This window comes from Apiospora aurea (genome assembly GCF_038362705.1).
Source record: "Apiospora aurea strain CBS 24483 chromosome Unknown utg000006l_segment0_segment0, whole genome shotgun sequence".
Classification (NCBI taxonomy): domain Eukaryota; kingdom Fungi; phylum Ascomycota; class Sordariomycetes; order Amphisphaeriales; family Apiosporaceae; genus Apiospora; species Apiospora aurea.
In genome coordinates, this window is record NW_027117393.1 from 607552 (window position 1) to 625514 (window position 17963).

General features: G+C 55.9%; 10 protein-coding genes across 10 annotated transcripts; 5 read left to right on the forward strand and 5 right to left on the reverse strand.

Annotated features, from left to right (window-relative positions):
* Positions 1-484: 484 nt before the first annotated feature.
* Positions 485-2334, reverse strand: PG986_008798 (uncharacterized protein; the record flags this gene model as incomplete). The annotated part of the gene is made up of 5 exons (XM_066845020.1): positions 485-908; positions 986-1095; positions 1173-1301; positions 1368-2163; positions 2312-2334. 5 exons carry the CDS (start codon positions 2332-2334, stop codon positions 485-487), a joined length of 1482 nt encoding a protein of 493 aa, XP_066697418.1.
* Positions 2335-2928: 594 nt separating this feature from the next.
* PG986_008799 (uncharacterized protein) lies at positions 2929-3944 on the forward strand (the record flags this gene model as incomplete). The annotated part of the gene is made up of 2 exons (XM_066845021.1): positions 2929-3640; positions 3724-3944. The coding sequence occupies 2 exons, from the start codon at positions 2929-2931 to the stop codon at positions 3942-3944; spliced, it is 933 nt and encodes a 310-aa protein (XP_066697419.1).
* Positions 3945-4261: 317 nt separating this feature from the next.
* Positions 4262-6326, reverse strand: PG986_008800 (uncharacterized protein; the record flags this gene model as incomplete). Its single annotated transcript, XM_066845022.1, has 6 exons — positions 4262-4746; positions 4826-5197; positions 5303-5896; positions 5967-6086; positions 6148-6213; positions 6281-6326. The coding sequence occupies 6 exons, from the start codon at positions 6324-6326 to the stop codon at positions 4262-4264; spliced, it is 1683 nt and encodes a 560-aa protein (XP_066697420.1).
* Positions 6327-7626: 1300 nt separating this feature from the next.
* On the reverse strand, positions 7627-8058 carry PG986_008801 (uncharacterized protein; the record flags this gene model as incomplete). Its single annotated transcript, XM_066845023.1, has 1 exon — positions 7627-8058. The coding sequence occupies one exon, from the start codon at positions 8056-8058 to the stop codon at positions 7627-7629; it is 432 nt and encodes a 143-aa protein (XP_066697421.1).
* A 157-nt stretch (positions 8059-8215) lies between these two features.
* On the forward strand, positions 8216-8556 carry PG986_008802 (uncharacterized protein; the record flags this gene model as incomplete). The annotated part of the gene is made up of 2 exons (XM_066845024.1): positions 8216-8241; positions 8331-8556. 2 exons carry the CDS (start codon positions 8216-8218, stop codon positions 8554-8556), a joined length of 252 nt encoding a protein of 83 aa, XP_066697422.1.
* Positions 8557-8734: 178 nt separating this feature from the next.
* Positions 8735-9483, forward strand: PG986_008803 (uncharacterized protein; the record flags this gene model as incomplete). Its single annotated transcript, XM_066845025.1, has 2 exons — positions 8735-8750; positions 9035-9483. 2 exons carry the CDS (start codon positions 8735-8737, stop codon positions 9481-9483), a joined length of 465 nt encoding a protein of 154 aa, XP_066697423.1.
* Positions 9484-10104: 621 nt separating this feature from the next.
* PG986_008804 (uncharacterized protein) lies at positions 10105-11056 on the reverse strand (the record flags this gene model as incomplete). Its single annotated transcript, XM_066845026.1, has 2 exons — positions 10105-10701; positions 11042-11056. 2 exons carry the CDS (start codon positions 11054-11056, stop codon positions 10105-10107), a joined length of 612 nt encoding a protein of 203 aa, XP_066697424.1.
* A 662-nt stretch (positions 11057-11718) lies between these two features.
* PG986_008805 (uncharacterized protein) lies at positions 11719-12214 on the forward strand (the record flags this gene model as incomplete). The annotated part of the gene is made up of 2 exons (XM_066845027.1): positions 11719-11986; positions 12042-12214. 2 exons carry the CDS (start codon positions 11719-11721, stop codon positions 12212-12214), a joined length of 441 nt encoding a protein of 146 aa, XP_066697425.1.
* A 1244-nt stretch (positions 12215-13458) lies between these two features.
* Positions 13459-13833, forward strand: PG986_008806 (uncharacterized protein; the record flags this gene model as incomplete). The annotated part of the gene is made up of 1 exon (XM_066845028.1): positions 13459-13833. The coding sequence occupies one exon, from the start codon at positions 13459-13461 to the stop codon at positions 13831-13833; it is 375 nt and encodes a 124-aa protein (XP_066697426.1).
* A 952-nt stretch (positions 13834-14785) lies between these two features.
* PG986_008807 (uncharacterized protein) lies at positions 14786-16565 on the reverse strand (the record flags this gene model as incomplete). Its single annotated transcript, XM_066845029.1, has 2 exons — positions 14786-16243; positions 16311-16565. 2 exons carry the CDS (start codon positions 16563-16565, stop codon positions 14786-14788), a joined length of 1713 nt encoding a protein of 570 aa, XP_066697427.1.
* Positions 16566-17963: the final 1398 nt, after the last annotated feature.

Consider the following 17963-nt stretch of genomic DNA (forward strand, 5'->3'; position numbering starts at 1 on the left):
AACAATGCGAAAAAAAAGGCAGACAAATATGGTGCTAAGTTTTGGTTTCGACTAAACCTGCCTGTCGTCAAACCAAACTTGGGAGACAAAAATCCGATCCTAAGTAAAATCTTGGAGCAGAAGGGAGCTCTAGTCTACACGCGCTGGAGTGTCATAGTTGTAACAAGATTGTAGATGGCATCTATATTTCGCCCGGCCAGGGCGGCATCCCCGCCTTTTCATGACCGTCACTAGACCCGGGGACCTAGGATCCTACGGTCGGGCTCTAAGTTTTAGGTGCATAAGGGCATTCAATATTCTACTGGCTAATAACCTCTGACTGAATCCCGAAGAGGGACATGCTGTAGCAAGCCACAGCGGAGCGGCCCTGCTAAGCTTCTGACTTCCTTTTTCAGCATCTAGCACCTGCCCCTATCATGTTACGCAATAATAATAGTAAGCATACGTCTCTTCGTGTGCTACTCGACTAGACACCAGTCATATTTCATTCGTTACCCTCGCGATACACGCTTATTCCTTGCTGGCCACGCCCAATGGCTGGCCCAATCCAATCCTGGCCCACCAACGAAGCAGCAAGCATCACCAAGCCCCCAAAGCCATCCATGCCCGCAAACCACTCCTCCCAGTCCGCCTTTTGCCTGGCACCTGCCCTACCATACTGCACGATCCCGTCCTTGGGACATCCCTCGCTTACTTTGACGAGATCCCCATCCACCGTCATCGCGTAAATTGTCTGTGCTCCCAGATCCCTCTCGATCTCCTTCATCCAATTTGTGGCGGTATCGGCCTCCCAGAGCTGCTTCCTCGCCGGTAACGGTGACAAGATTAGGCCATCTGCTTGGAGGTCGCACATGGATGCCGGCTCGAAGACTACTACCATGTTTACAATTTGGTAGAGCACACATAGTCTGTAAAGCAGTTAGCTATCATTGTGTTCTACTTGGAGTAACTTGAGACCAAGTGGTTGGTTGGCGGAGAGTCTGACCTTCGCCCTGATTCGACGAAGAGCCAATGTTTCCATGTCGACTCGGGGCTTGTGGTGCTTAACGCAGAGTCTTGTCCAAAACCATCCCTATTTAGCTCCACGGACAAAGCCTTTGTCACAGGCGGTCAGCATCAGATCTGGTCTCATCGTAGATATCAGGATATCGGAACAAGATCGAAACACTTACAATGACTGTCATTATCAATAGACCTTCTATATCATTGCCCTCGGTCTCGCTATCATCAAGCCGTACGATGATGTATATGGAGAGAGCCTGCAGAGCAGCAATAATCCCCGGAGCGCTTAGCTCAGCGGGCTAAGGCATAATGTAGTCAGTAAAAGCCAAATATCACAGGATCGGTTCCTTCTGGGGCACACGCACCGCTTTGTAGAGACGCTCGCACTCCTGTCGGACATTCCTCCAGAACAGCTTCCGACTCCCCTGGAGTCCCGAATACAGCAGCTGCATGAGACTGATGCAATTGTGCAGTGGCTCAATATCCCGGGCCCCGGACTCGGAAGCCGCCATTTGCGGATGGATGAAGGGCGGGAGCGCATGGTCCTGCTTCATCATGAGCGGGTAGGATTTCAAGGTGTGCCAGATGAGACTGGCGACCCTCTGCACCCCCGTCTTCAGTTTCGGTCGACGGATCAGGGATCGACTTTTGTTGCTGGGGGATCTTGGTATCGATAGTACATCAGGGAAACCGGGAGGTCTTGGCAGAGGAAACCAGTGACTGGTTTGAAAGTCGGTCGTCGAAATCGTGAATGGATTGTTTTTGACAGCGAGAGTTTGTGCTGCCTCGTTTCCCCGGGCCGGTGCCGTAAAAGGTTCAAGGACATCGACAGCCGGGGGATTGTCCCATTCGAAAGCGGCTTCGCCAAAACTTCCAGGGAGTGCTTCTAGTGTAGCGAAGAGGTCTTCGTTAATTATTGAGTTGTCCGATTCTTGGGGCGCCAGGACGGCGGGTGGCGAGACTTTCCCCAATGAAGATACGGTTTCCGGCGATGCGCCCAGTGTTAACTCAGCTGTCGGCCGTGGCCTCGCTTGTCCATTCCCCTTCGGGTGGTCTGATGCATAGTTGCAGATGATGCCCTTCTTCAGACATCTTGAGCACTCAGGCCGCTTTCTATCGCAGCGCGTCTTGCCGCTGATGCAAGCGAGACAGGACTGAACTCTGGAAGCTCTTTCACCTGCTTTGCGAGTCCGACAGTAGTATCCATGTCGCTTCAAACTCGATTCTAGAGTTGCAGAGTTGTTAGTCAGGCGAACCAGAATCTGGTGGGGGCCACAGGTTACTTGTAAGCCGAATCGTGACGACTTACGCTTGTTGAATGGCTTGTTGCATTGCGAGCAGCGCATGACCGAGTTCTAAATACCATTTTTCATTGTTCCGAGTTCATTACAATTTGAACCGTTGGATCTGGTACATTTCTGGTCCGGAGTTGGAAGAACGTGTGGAAAGTCGACACCAAGTTGATGTCGTTCGGATTTAGTAAGCACTCCGCCGTTAGCTTTTGTCAGCTCCAAACCTCTACAGAAAGGGGCACTGGGGGTTTGTATCTAGCCACAGGCGCCACTCGGAATTGGTGGTGGTGACAAGCCACACCAGCATCTCCAACGGAGCATTTTGTACCGAGACGTTATCAATCTACTTTTGACAAAGTTGCCGGAATAGGAACGACCACCATCGGGAGACATTTTGAAGCTGCCGACATGATGCATTGTAACCGCAACACAAGCACAATGGACGCATCTCCAGGTGCCTATAAGATGCGTGCCCGCTGTGCATCTTGGAAAACCATGCATAACAGCAAGGAACATCAACTCCAACATCTTCGCAAACCATTCCATAAACCCAGTCTTACACCACCAACGCTGAATCCGCATCTCGCACCTTAATCTACCATCACTTACTATATCAGTCACTGTAACTATCACCATGTCCCAGCAACGCCTCCCTGTCCCCACCAGACTCAACCGCGACACCAGTTACCCAACCATCTTCCCCACCCGCCCCGAAAACTCCGCCCGCGGCAAGACCATCGTCGTCACCGGCGGCGGCACCGGCATCGGCGCCGAGACCGCGCGCTTCTTCGCCGCGGCGGGCGCGTCGCGCATCCTGCTCCTGGGCCGGCGCCCGGCCCCGCTGCTCGCGACCAAGGCATCCATCGAGGCCGCGCACCCGGGCGCCGAGGTGGTCGCGACGCCCGCGGACGTGACGGACAAGGCGCAGGTGGACGCGGCCTTCTCCGACTTCGTCGTAGATGCCGGCGGCGACAAGAAGATCGACGTCCTGATCAGCAACGCGGCCGCCATGGGCCCCCTCGACGGCATCGACACCGTCGACCCGGCCGCCTTCCTCGCCGGGGTGCAGGCCAACGTCGGCAGCGCCCTGCTGGTCGCGCAGGCGTTCCTCCGACACGCCGCCGCGGACGCCGTCGCCGTCAACGTCTCGTCCAACGCGGCGCACGTCAACTTCGCCCGCGCCTTAGCTTCGTACAGCGTCGGCAAGCTCGCGGCGTACCGGGTCTGGGACGCCGTCGCGTTCGCGCACCCGAAGATGCGGGTCTACCATGTTCAGCCGGGCATCGTGGATACGGACATGAACCGCGCGGGGGGCGGGGTCCAGGCTTTGGGGTACGAGGACCATGGTACGTGATATCTCGTTCTACTACGGGGTGACTCCGCAAGATAACTCCGGCAAAATAGCAGGCTAACGCTCCGTGATAAACAGTCTCTTTGCCCGCTGGCTTCATGCTCTGGCTCGCGAGTCCCGAAGCAGTTTTTCTAAAGGGCAAGTTCCTTTGGTCCAACTGGGACGTCGATGAGCTCAAGACCCGGGCCGCGGAGATTGAGGCTAGTCAGGAGTTCAATATCCAGGTAGTCGGCTGGCCGTTCGGGGGGCCCGCTGAGGTTACAATGGCCCCGGATGCTGCTGACCACTGGAAGAATTGAACGGGGCCGAGTTGTCAGTAGCACATGTTTGGTATTTGGGTCATCGGTGGTAGAAATCATGGTTTATTCAACGCAATAAAGGCCTGCAACCTTTATCGGGTTGCCGTGTGCAATGTTTATGGGTGAACATATAAAAACAGTGTGCCCCGGTCTAGGGTCTAAGGAACTCTTAGCCCCGGTAGAGCGATATGCCGGAAAAGAAAGAGAACCTGCGCAAACGCTGATCATGTCCCTTGAGAGGCCAGTGACCTAGCTCCGTCGGCATGTATAATCATCCCTCTTTAACAATTGTACACTCTATGACGCCCTAGAGCTATTCAACCAAGGACCGTAGTCAGGTACGCCATGACGCCTTCCTTTTTGCCGACGTAGCCGACGTACATATCAGGCCGAACGACAACCGTGAACGAATCATCCGGATTGACCACCTCGGACTCGAACGCCTCCAACTCCGGCTTGATAAACCCCGCATTGTCCTCCCCAGCAGATGCGCCTCCCTCCCGTGCCGCAGCCGCGGTAGCCGGGCACACCAAGTGGACGGCTTTGATGAGTTGCCGGACCCACCCGCCGCCGTAGAAAGCGTACGGGTCGTGCGACTTGGTACCGACATCCAGGAGGAGGAAGGATCCGTAGTTGATTGTGTGCGTCACCATCGCGTAAAGACGGAGCTCGCCCGATTCCAAGCGGGAGGTGAAGCAGGGAGTCAGCTCCAGGTCCGGGCATTGTTTGCCGGCTTTCCAGATGCCTTGCTCCGAGGCCGCGATCAAGGGGGAATTCAGGCCGTCGTAGTTCACGCCCATGCCTAAAGGTATCAATTGAATACGTCAGTGATCTGGCCGCATGGTACAATAGTCCAGAGTGAAGGGATCGGAGTTGCTCACCAGTAATGTACCCAGCGTTCTTCTCGATGGTTGCAACATACTGCTTGGCGTCATGTCTCGTATCACGAACGAGCGTGGCGGCCAGCTTGACAGCGTTCTGGGCCACTGCGCGCCGTTCGATGTTGTAAGACTCCATGATTGTTGCCATTCGGTTCTCGTCAGCATCATTCTGTCCTTGATCGTTCTGGGAAGGCATGGGCTTCATCTTCGGACAAGCTAGAGCGATGCGCCAGATGAGGCCGAAGGCATCGGCGATTCCCGTGTTGAGACCCTGGGCTCCGTTGACCGAGTGGCAGTGCGCGGCGTCGCCGGCCAAAAAGACGCGACCTCGGCCTTGCTTCGTGATGAATGATGACGCGATTCGCTCCTTGACTATATAACGCGGGGTTAGTCAGTTCTATTCATGAGTTGAAGCTCGCGCCTGGACGAGCTTATACTGAGCTCACCTTCAAACGTCCCAAACCACTCCATCCTCACAAACGCGACCCGGTACGGCGCCATATGCTGCCGGATCGTCTCCTCGGCCGCCTCGAGCGTGATCTCGCGCCCGTCCTCCCCCCTCCGGGAGCCGGATGTAGAAGCGCGCCATGCCGCGCTCGCGCGGGATCCACAGGACGCGGCACTGGCCCGCGAGCTGCAGCGAGACGATCTCCGGGCAGACGGGAAAGTCGGTATCGAGGAGGGTGTCGAGCGCGGCCCAGACCATCTCGGGCTCCGTGCCCTCGAAGCCGATGTCGAGGGCCTGGCGCACCGTGGACCGGGCGCCGTCGGCGCCGATGGCGTACTTGGCGCGCGTGGTCACGCCGTTGCTGTTGCCACCGCCATCGCCGGCGGTGACGTGCTCGGACTTGACGGTCACGCCGTCGGCGTCTTCGGAGATGGACGTGGCGCGGTGGTCGAAACGGAAGAATGCCGCGGCGGTGGAGTGTTCGGTGCGCAGCTTCTGTAGAAGTACCTTCTCGATCTCGGGCTGGCCGACGATGAGCATGTTCTTCTCGAGGCAGTGCTCGAGGCTGGCCCACCACGAGCTCTGTCTCGACTGGAATTCTCCATTGGCAAAGGTCGAGCTGGCTGTGGCGGTTGTTGCATGTTCATTAGCCCATGTGCAGTACGAGGATTAGTATGTAAAGAGTAAACTAACTGTTGCATTTGACTCCCTTCGACTGGAGGTCGTAAAGCACTTTGGCGATCTGGAGGTACTGCTGCGTTCTTGCATTGAGGCCGTCGGCTCGGCCGAATGGAAGGGTTGACGGCTTCTCATCTTGGGCTTGTCAGCTTCATCTGGATAAGGCATTGAGATGGTATAGGCGTGGATTTCATACCAATGACCGATACAGAAAGTCCCAGTCGTCGCGCCAGAACAGCACAGAGTAGGCCCGTTGGACCACCTGATTTTTGTATTAGTTAGCGAGCCATCATGGCATATTCGATGACATGGGATTCTGTCGGGCTTACCGCCAACAATAACGAGGTCGACCTCCTCAGTGGCCGGCGAAGTCATATTCGTGTCGGCGAGTGGCCTTTTCTTCTGTTGGTGTTGCGTTGCAGGTGTGTGATCAGGTGTGTGTGTGTGTGTGTGTGTGTGCAAGCCGAAGGTGAATAAAACTGGCGGCTGTGCAAATTATCTTTGCCGAATTTCCGGTTTGGGATAGCCGATTGTTTCGGGAGCAGGAGATTATTGTGGCGAGTGACAGACGACGACGATTGTGAATCTCGTTTCATTGAATGCAAAAAGGAATCGGTAGACGAGTTGGGCCGACCGGGCAAAAGGGCCACTGCATGGAGTTCTCTACTTTTTGTCCTGGCCCAAAACAAGCACACTAGGGACCTAACGCGAACTTCCATCTTCGCCAATACTGCCTGTGCAGAGACGCATTTCTCCTGTCACACAACTGAGTCACCCTCCGACAATCGCTATGTTCACGGTTCTCGGCTTGAAGCTGACAACCGCGCTTGATACCCTAAGCACCAGCGTTATGATGACTATGAAGCGTTCTCCCAACTAGAATTCTAAAACTCGAATAAGACAAATCAATGAATACGTTTCTTGGCCCCATAATGTTCCCCGTCTGTCCCGACCTCAACGCTAGCCCAGCAAGGACGAATCCAAACCCAGCCCTCAACGACTGCGCTTCCACTCCGATATTTGGCCTCTGTCTGTGGTCTCCAGATCTCTGGCGCATTCTGCTTTGGCGCTTTATAAGGGAAGCAGCTCTTCGGGGTCTGGCGACGACGCGGGACGTTCCAGTCATAGTCGCAGACCTGGTACTGCTGGTTGAACAGCCAAGTATACGGGCATTCGCCGCATTGTCGCACTTGTAGTAACGGCCGCACCCTATATCACAAGGGTCCGGGAAAGCCGTGATAAGGTCTGGGCTTTCGGGGTCGGCGGGCGCTATGGTTCGGTGTATGTCTTGTGTTCGGCTTCTTGCTGCTTAAGATGGGCAACAGTGGGAAGATGACAGCCGCAACCATGCTGCAGCCAGGATGGGATGCTACGTCTTACATGATTAGTCTCTTACGTCTCCGCCAAACTAGCACAAGGACTGTGATGTAATTTCTTCGCTATTTTCAAACGCAAGACCGCGAAGGCCATGATCATGCGAGGTGGTTAATTTCAGCCTCAGTTGCCATCCCACGTCCTTGAGGTTTATGAAGATAGCCGGTCAGGCTAGGGGCCTTATCGGTATTTTTCCAGCAACCAAATCTCAGGAGTCAATCTTCCACAATCTCAGAGGTATGGCACCGCACACAACTACCGATTGGCCCCGATCCCATTGCCCGAGATGGAAGAACAAGTTCTACGCAGGTGTTGCGCAATAGCATATATAGGATGAACAGCCTCCCGGGCAGCGCTCCACGTCGTAGGCGGTTATATAATCGCCGAGGAGATGTCCGTAGCCATGAGCGGCGGGGGAGTCCAGTGACCGGGGAGGTGCCTCAGACCGATCCCGAAGCGCCATTCGCCCGGTCCGTCCGAGTTGCGCCGGCGCGTGTTCCGGGGCGTCATCAAATCCATCAGCACGTCGGGTTAGGTGCGCCTTGACGCTGCGCTCCCCTCCAAAGCGGCCCGGGATGAGTGGTAACTTCATACACTCCCGCGGCCTAATCAATCGGCCGCTTTGTGTGGATTGACGCCCAACCTCTGTCGCCATAGTTCGTTCGTCGGCGGGAGCCCCGGCGGAATCCCAGCTTGCCAGAACCCCACCACCCACTGACAGAGTTGCGACCATGCTGACAGAGGCCGGATCGATTGCTTACCAAACACATCAACCCTTCTTACTTAACCATTGTATTCCGGCTGAATAACATGCTTCCGCTGACCAACCGAACGACCAATTATCCCCGCCGCCGGCCGAGACCCCGCAAACGCCGAGCTTGCAGATCAGCATGACTGCTATGCCTTTCTCCGAGAAGTGCGACGATGATTCCAATCATGAGTTGTCTACATAAAAACGCGTCGATTTCACCAGTCGATAATACCAATAGTTCCTCTCACATAGAGCACTTCCAACTACATCCAGGGAGTTTCCTTCATCTTGACTAAACCCCAACACAACCGCACCCCCAAGCCAGTAGCCCCCACGGCCCTGTGCGTCAACCACGGCGTCGGCACGAGCATTTATTACACCGACCCGGACGAGTTCGTGCGGCGGATCCGGGCCGGGGTCGAGGGGGCGACGGCGATCAAGGCGCCGGCCGGTCGTTGGGAGGCGGACCGCGGTCGATAACAATCTTGGTTGAGAAACTCATGTCTGCTTCGGCGGTGACGTGCCTTGGCTACATAGGAAACAACGATGTTTTCTCGCTTACATGTCGCGCGATGCTGGTAGGGTATCGTCTTCCATGACCTCCAACCTGAGCGGTCCGAAGTCACCGCCACTCGACTGTGCCGCTGGGGCTCTAAAAATGCCGTGGTGCAGCAGTCCGTAGGTTTTATTAGGTAGTTGAGAGGACACATTGTCGCCTCTCCCGGGTTGCCCCTCTTTTTTAGGCAGGCACTGCGCCGTTGTATACCCTGGTTCTAACTCAGATGTAATGTATAATTAACATACTGCTTCCCCGTCTCTCTTTCACACTTGTCCTTCTCTCATCACCGCTCTCACACTCCCAAATCCTCAAAATGGCCAACCCCGGCACCCCGGCACCCCACCATCGCCCCACCACCGCCTCAGGGCCGCGACGTGGAGCAGCACCTTCGGACCCTAGCCAAGGCCCTGCACGCCGAGACGCGCTGGGAGCGCGACGGCCCGCCCGACGAAGACCGTGATCGCATCGACGTCTGGGGCCTCCCGCTGCCGGCGGACCCGTCGGACGCGGAGAAGATCGCGACCTGCAAGGCGCACCTCCTGGCCGAGATCGCGGCCCGCGGCGGCGGCGACGGCGACGGTGACAGCGGCGGGGAAACCGAGTTCCCCATTGCGCGGGTCAACGACTGGGAAACGTTTGGCAGAGCGCTTTACATTATCGACCGCCCGCCGGCACGCTGGGACGAAGGCGAGGGCGGGATCCTCGAGCTGCTGTGGGACGTCAACCCCGGGTACCGCGCCATGCTGGTGCGTGACGCGGGCGAGGAATACGAAACGCACGAGTTCGAGCCCAGCGTCACGCGGTTGACGCGGGCGGAGCTGGGAAAGCAGTGGTTGAAGATGAGGTAGTGCGCGACTCGCTGATTCTTCAGTTACTCGACTGAAGGAACGGCGCTGGAGATTGCGCGACAGCGACGGGTGAGGTGAAGGGCGGGAGACACGAAACAGAGTGAGTGGGATGTTCAGGGTTCGGCGGAAGTCGTCGTCTATTGTAGATGTAAACTCATGTGCCTCGTCTTTGTGACTGGTGCCCAATAGTATACTCAATCTGAACCGGGCTGAAACCGTAGTCATGGGATCGGTGATCAGAGGTGTTTTTCCAAAAGTTGGTTTCGTTGCTGAGGTAAACTATCTAACTTGTCAGATCCAGATCCGGCAACCGCTTTAGGGAAAAAAGCGTGTCGATTATCCATACACGAGCACTTTGCTCGGCTTTTTGTATAACCATTCACTCGAACACTGATGATCAACTCTCCTTTCCAGAGGCGGGTCCATTATAGGTTTTAGCCATCATATATATACAGCAGTCCTCCGAGGGGCGAGCCAGCACCGAGCTGCTGCTGGTAAACTGAGTTGGATGTGCCCAATATTGAGTCCCCGGCCACACTTGGTGCTATTGATGCGTTGGCGGCTGAGGTTTAGCGTCCAGCTCCCTACTTCTTCGGCACCGGCCGACCAACTAGGGGCAACTCAGAAGAACCGTTGGCCCATCTCCACCGGGGGCCGTTCCGACGAAAGCTCCGCGGGCTGCTGTGTATGGAACAACTCCTGTCTTCTCTCCTCTTGCTGCAAGGCGTAGGCAGCGTCGGCGGAGTGCGCCCGTTCCTGTTCGTGTTCTATCTTGGCCTCTTGCTGTCGTGGTTCAACTTTCTCCTCCTTGTTCTCCTCCTCTTGCTTCCGCCGACTGCGCTTCCCGATAAGGTATGCTGCTGTGACGGCGCCGATGATGAGGAGCGCGCCGAGCGATACGCCTACGCCAATCCCAATCTTGACACCCGAGCTCAATCCTCCTCCATCTTCTCCTGAAGAAGCAGTGTTGCCCGGCGGCTGCGCGGTCGGCGCCGCATTGCTATTACTGCCGCCCCCCTCTGCTCCGGTAGGGGCTGACATCGGGTCCGGCACACCACTCCAGATGGGGTCGCTGCTCGCTCGGCGCACGTTGATGCCGTAGGCTTTGACGGGAGTGCCTGGGTTGTACGAGGTGGTCTCAAACTTTTCGCAAGGGAGGATCGGCGTCCCGCTTTTGGTGTAGCAGTGGCTGAGGGAGGTCGACGTGGCCTTGGCGAACTCGGATTGGCATTGGTGGTGTTCAAAGCCTGGTCGATTTATCACGCATGAGTAGTTCAGCTGGGGGTGAAAATAAAAGAAAGGCAAGGGCGTTTTCAGTCTAATGATTGCTGGATGGTGGTTACCCTTCCGTGCCGAGCTACCAGGCAGTCAGGGAGGTCATCTCGAACATCCAATCAAGTAGATTTACGATATTTCCCACCCTTCTCCGCGGTCAGTGGGGCAATGATCACCTCCCTATTCCTTAAAAGCCTAGCCACGTTACACAAATATGTTCGTGGTCAATCTGGCAGCTGCCATGAGGGCTCTATGGGGGCTTTAATAAAACGACTTATCCTACCACACTTGCATCCATGAGGCCTCGAGCAGGGTATGGTAATACTTAGAAGCTTTTAGTACTGTTGGAAGCATTCGCTAACATACTTCAAGGAGATGAACTCGGTTTTTCGCCTGTGGGTGATTGCAGCGATGGCTGAGGTGGTAGAAGTATCTGCCACAGGCACAGAAACCTCGGAGACGGTATGCACGAGCCTACTGCTCCGGATGCTAGGCACGCATATCAATGACCCTATCAAATCCCCTAGCTTTCTCATCTTCGGTCATCCCCTCGATAGCATGCTCCTGTTCACCAAGTCTCATTCCGGAACCAATTGGTCCATATCACATCACGGTGGAGGCGTCCTGGTCTGTTCGGCAATGTTTCAGTTCCTTAACTCTGTTTTCACTGCCTGCTGCTCATGGTAGGCAGCTTGAAACTGTGGAGAAGCCGCCATGTGTTAGCCCGGAATCGTTTACGCAGGCGCCAACAGATATTGGCAACACAGCCTGGAAGGCGCGATGGCTTCCTCTCGCATTCTGTGGGTATCTCTACCAGAACAAGATCATCCCACCTTCCACCTTTTCTGCAGCTACTCCTAGCAGTCATCAATCGTTTCCGTTCAACACTACCTAGGTCGTTGAGGAACTGCCACCAAACCCTCAACATAGCAATCATACCGAATCAAACCACTGCCCACGATGCCTTTCCAGACGGCGTATGCAATTTTGGAGTTCATCGCCGACTATTCTCTCCTCCACCCCTTCGTAAGAAGCCACGTCATCGACCCCTACTTCGTCCCCATCGCGCCGGCGTGGGCCCAAGTCGGAACATTCGTCTTCCAGCTCGTGGGACGGGAGACCGCCACCCCCTACCGCGTGTTCCCGCCAGCCCGCGTTCTTCCCTCCCGGCTTCGACCTGCCGGACAGCCACGCCGTCAACCTCTTTTACCTGGTGTTTATGCTCATCGTTCGACTAGTTCGCTTCCACATCGTCCCCTCGCGTCATACACTGTCACCCGCAGACAGATTGCTACGCCCACTCTACGTCAGAAGTCTGGGCATGTGGATCGTTCTCCTCGTTCTGCGCGCCTGGTTTGAGCGGGCTATCATCGTGGCGGCTTTGGCACAATCCATGCACGATGGGCAGAAGGGACCGGTCCTGTGGAAGTCGGCCTTGCTTACGATCCTGACCTAGGCGTAGGTCTCACGTCCGCAAGAGGGGGAGGGCAACGGGTAGCTAGAAACACCCGCTGGTCGAAGCGAAGGTCAACAAGATTACAACTTCTGTACATGGGAAGAGTGGTGGCTTCGTTGTTCTTTGAGCGTTGGGGCTTCTGTCCATTCGGGTTGGTGTGAACGAATGAATGTACTTCTTATGATCCTCTGGTACCTGTCAAACCTGTCAAATAAGACGGCCTTGTCGGGTTACAATTTTATGATGGCACCTATTGTCCTCCTATATCCTCCCACTTCCTGTCGCTCCAGTTAAGACCTTTATCCTGTCAATTGTAGGTCTAGAAACGCAAAGCACCATTCTCGAGCGCCTTTCCTCCAGCCTAGTTGTGACATCCCAGTTATGACGTGCATAAGGCTGGTCCGATTCTCGTCCTCTGCCTGGTGGCCATAGTAGCAACACAATTCTTTCAAGACTGGATGATGCCGGCCGGACCCCTGATGCCCTACTACGCCGCATCGACAATGGTGTGTGCTTGCCTCGGGCCTGCACTGCCTGACATCTCCTTGCACCATTGGCTTGTGCTGGCTAACCTGGCTCCGGCTGTGGTGCGAAATTGTATCAATTTTACTCCGTATCTGCCAGTACATGGGGCATGTCCTCTCTTGGTTGCCTGCACCAATGTCCCAGCCAGCATAAAGAGTCTGGTATCCTCTCCTGATCTCCTGTATTGCTCGATAGGTTCGCCTATGGGATTCGCGCCTGTCTCGCACATCAACTTGTGTTAAGGTACTGATGAAATTCTTTGTGCTGGGCAGCCTCATGGTTCTCAAGGCAACTGTGTTCTCTAAGAGTTTTCGCCCGGGGCGATCAAGACGAGGTTTCACCGGGGCAGGGCGTTACGCCGAGTATGATGCCCATAATGCCGGATTTGCCTACCGTCGTCCCTTCGTTCAGTTGAGTGCATACGTGTAGTTATATTCTTCTTCTTCTTTTTTCTTTCTATTTTCACCTTTTACGTGAGTGAATTCGGCTTTGGTAGCCCCGGGGCTCCCAAGGAACATTCAAACTGTGTCGCCTTCCACTCCTTTTCGAACCCACATTTTCAATACTTTCACACAAATTTCAAGTTCCTAAAACATTTAACTACGTATCCGTCTCTCCTCTCCTCGATCCCCTCCTCTTCCCCATACCCTCAAACCCACCTCTTTTCTACCTACCCCCATATCCCCATATCGCCAACCACCAACCACCAATCGCCCACCATGGAGCTCCGCCTCCTCGACCTCTTCACCCTCTTCTTCCTGCTCCAATACCGCCGCCTCCTGTCTCCCGACTGTCCGCCGTCTCGTCGTCGTCCCCGCCCTCGCCGCGACAACGGCGGCGGGAAGCCCCCGCTCCAGCTCCGCCACCCCCGCCGCCGAGTCTTCGTCCTCGCCGAGACGGTCCTGCTGGACATCGCCTGGGCCGGCCTCGTGGTCGCGCTCTGGAAGTACAGCCTCGAGACGGTCCTCGCCGTCGCCGTGGTGCTGTTGTTGGGCGTCGCGCTGCCGGTTTATGCCTGTGCCTGGGCCTTGGAATCCGCGGCACGTTCTTCTTCTTCTGCTTCTTCTTCTTCGACACGCGCTGCTTCGACGTAAACTACCTGCTACGGCCCAACCGGGACCGAACTCAAGGGGCCTGCTAGAGATTCCTACGTGCCGATGCGCCGCCGACAATGACCGGTCTTTGGGGTTCAGAGTGCCTAGATCGGCTCGGGACCTGCGAGCTGAGAACGATGGCTGTCTAAGAAGATATGCGGCACAAGGGAGTCAAATAGTCTGTTCTCCTTGAGCAATTGCTGGAGATGAGGGTTTCCCTTGGGCGTTTTTATACGCAGACGTACCAGCGCATCTACTCTCTCGGTACTTCTGGCCTGCGCTGGTATGAGTCTCGAAAAGCAGAACAACTCTCTCGGTGCTTAGTCTGGGCAATGATGGGATGGCCAAACTCAGGGGCACTCGCAACTTGCCAAGCTACTTTGCCTGACTTCATTCACCGGAGTCCAGTCGAGCAAATCCATCGCAGGTACATGTCAGATAAAATGCATCATGGCAATTATTCAACGTCTTCAAATCATCAACTGCTAGCCTCCTGCACTTTCACTGTCATTCCACAACATGCAATAATAATCTCATCTTCCATACTACCGAATCTCCTATCTTTATCTTTTTACCTCGTTCACCCTCTCTCCGACCATGTCTAAATGTATATGCGAATTCCAATTCCTAAACGCGGAATGGCAAAAAAAAGAAAAGAATAATATGTACAACAAGAAGTGAAGTTCAACGAAACTCGTTGAATAATCCGCAACAAAAATCGAATACAAAATGCTCAAAAGTCTTCTTTCCTCCTTTACCTTTGACCATCCAAGACCAAGTAGTGATTGTGTCCCCTGAATCTTCCCTCCTAATTCAGTACCGTCCTTTTGTCAAGTCCCCCCTCATAACTCATCCGCAAAATCCAAATCCACCCCCAATCGAAAACAACACGTAAACACCATCCTCCTTTTCTGGTATGTTTTCTTGTCTTTCCCTCGTACTGGCAAGCCAACTACCAGTTCCAACCCTGAGCCCGACGCCGCACCGGATCCCGCCGCACCGCATTGCGCCGGCGCACGTACCGCTCCCGCCTCTTGCTCAACGTGCTGCTCTGCCCCGGCGTGCACGTCGTCCCCGGCGCCATCGGCATGACCGCCGACCAGAGCCCCGAAGCGCAGCGCTGCCAAGACGTGCCATCCGACAAGCAGTTCCACTCGCCCTCGGGCGTGCAGGGCCCGGACAGGCTGCCACCGCCGCTGCCACCTGGTGACCCGGTGCCCGCGGGGGGCGCGGCGGACTGCGTGGCCGTCGAGGTCCGAGACGGCAGACCGACGAGTTCGGAGGAGGTGGCGGAGGGAGAAGCAGAAGGCGTCGTCGGAACACCAGAGCTGGGGGTGGCGTTGGGGGGCAGACTGGGCGTAGGAGTATTAGTGGGTGGGACTGCTCCCGAACCGGAAGAAGAGTGCGATCTAGTGGACTCTTTCTTGATGGTAGATGTGACAGAAGTAGCAGTAGTAGAGGCTGTTGGTAACGAAGATGTGACAAAGATGCCGCCAGGGGTGGAGAGGGACAACGATAACGATGAACTGGACGTTAGGAGCGTGGAATCAGAGGAGACGGATGAGGAGGCGAACGAGGAGGTGCTGCTGATCGGCGTCGGCGACGCCGTGTGGGTGCGGCGGGAAGTAGTGATCGGGATCACAATGAGCGACGGCGACGCAACAGCAGCCGCAGAAGAAGACGCAGATGCCGACCTTGTCGACGTAACCAAGGTGCTTCCTCCAACCGGGGAAGAAGCAGAAAGCGTAGGAGCAGAAGACGTCTCAGACGTCTCGGACGCCGAAGGCGAAGAAGAATGCAACGAAGACGTCGGCAAAGGCATCAACAGTGACGAAAACATCGAAGGAGAAGCAAGCAACGCCGGCGACGACGAAAACGACGACGACGATGAAGAAGAAGATACATACGCGGACTTCGACGCAGTGGCTCCCGGTCCCGCAGGAGCACTGGCCGATCCCGACGCGGGAGCTCCCCCACTACCGCTACCCGCACTACCACCACTGCCGCCGACGATGGGGTTGCTTGACATGGGCTGGCCCGTGACACAGTCGTCCGGTAGCGCAGCCGAAGACGAGACGTTGACGAAGTCGGGGCCGGGCTCGGGGTAGAGCGCGTCAACGCCCTCCTTGACGCAGGCTGCGCCGGCGACGTGGTAGATGTCGGCGACGAGCATGGCCGGGCGGTCCTTGAAGGCGACGGCGGGGGCGGCGCGCTTCTTGTTCTTCTTGGCGGCGCCGATGGCCAGGACGGCGCAGTTGTTGTAGAACTCGCGGTTGCCCGTGTGGTTGATCCAGGACCAGGAGAACAGGACCTTGTCGGCGCTCGGGGTGTTGGCGGGCAGGGTGAAGGGAATGTTGGGGTCGGTGGGGCAGGCGCCGATCTTGCTGAAAACGACGATGAAGGTCTGGCCCTTGTCGTAGGAGGAGGGACAGCTGGCAGGAGCCGCCGTTGTGCGAGGCACCGCCCTCAATCCTCACATTGTGTTGTTCGCCAGGGTACCAAGTGGCGACGGGGGCTCCGGCGACGGGGTCATCGAAGTCCGGGATGGCGCCCTTGCAGGGGAAGGTCGCCGCCGTGTTGGGGCTGGTGATGTCCGAGTCGACCTTGCCGGCCTTGACGGCGTTGGGGTTGCCCTTGTACCGAAGCGGCGGCGGGTCTGCCATGTTCATATGGCCCAGGACGGTCTCGGCCGCGAGGGCCACGGCCAGCGTTACGATCTGCGAGACACGCATCGTTTCGGCGACCAACAGTCCAGAAAAGAAAAGGATGAAAGTAGATTGATGAGTAATGGGATTGAATGATGTGCTGTCGTGTACCAGCAGAAAGACGTGTTGGGTCAGACTTGCTGAACCGTTGGAAAGTCGAAAGGGGATATTGAGAGCTGCCTGCACTCGTCAAAGCCGTATGTGTGGGAGATGCGAACCCAGAAGAACAGAAATGGATGGAGGGTATAATAATAGTATTTCTTGGCGGCAAGAAGAAGAATATGGGCGGGCCACCGGGGTTCGCGAAGCAGAAGGGAAAAGTCTCGTGAGCGAACAATGTTGATTGTTGCCGGCTCTTGTTGTGGTGGATACACAAAGGGCGTCACAGACGGAGCAAAGGGAAAAGGTACGAATGAATGACTTGTCAGTCTGTCCAACCAGCCGGCGGAGCACCAGCAGTATGACAATGGAACGGAGTACACAACCAAGGACAAAAGAGGGAAGATGGCGAGAAGTCTGGGTCTTCTTGTATGCCAGCCGCTGAGCCCAGCCGCAACAAAACGCACGGGGTGTGGCCACGACCCTTGACCACCTACCGAGTGGATGACAGCCTCCGACTTACACGCTTTGCCCGTGCGGATACACCACGACAAACCACACGGCCTGGCAGCCCGTCATCCATCGATTTGCCACACTCGCAACATACGTCGTTGGTGTCTATGCGTGGAATCCTGTTCTTGGACCGTCTTTGGCCTTTACCAAGGCGGGCAAGCAAGTACCTAGGTAGGTAGATTCTGACGAGGCGAGGCGAGGCGAGGCGATGCACAGTCGCTTGCGAGAACCATATCTGGCCATGGGATCGGTGAAGCATCGAACGGTCGTCGCACCGCCAAAAGGTACTACTTACTGACTAAGTGCAGGCGAACAGAAGAACAGAAGAAGAACAAATCCAAGAAAGAAAGGAAAAGCTGCCGATGGAGATCGATCCACCATCCTTGACACATGGGCATGGAGGACGGCCGAATGAGTGGCCAGGACTAACGAGGTTTGTATTGCACGTCACAAAGTCAGTGGCACTTGGGATCTGGAAGAGTCACCACTGGGAGGAAAAAGCCCAGGGTGCATGGGCGCCAACTTGCGACGACAGCCAATCAACCGCCCAACCCGCAATCCGTGCCTGACAGTAGGCATGCCAAGCTTTCCGCCCGCTCCCAATCCCATCCCATCCTCTTCTGCTCCTGGCCATCCTGGGACGACTGGCTTAAGTAAGAGGTCAGCATGAGGACAAGGTAGGTTTAGGTAGAACAGCCCAATGCGTCCAATGTCCGCATAGCCGGAGAGCCCCGACCTGCCGACCACTGCCGGCCCTGACAAGCAAACAGAAGCGACCGATTTGAAACAATCCACCCTTCGTTCCAGCACAGG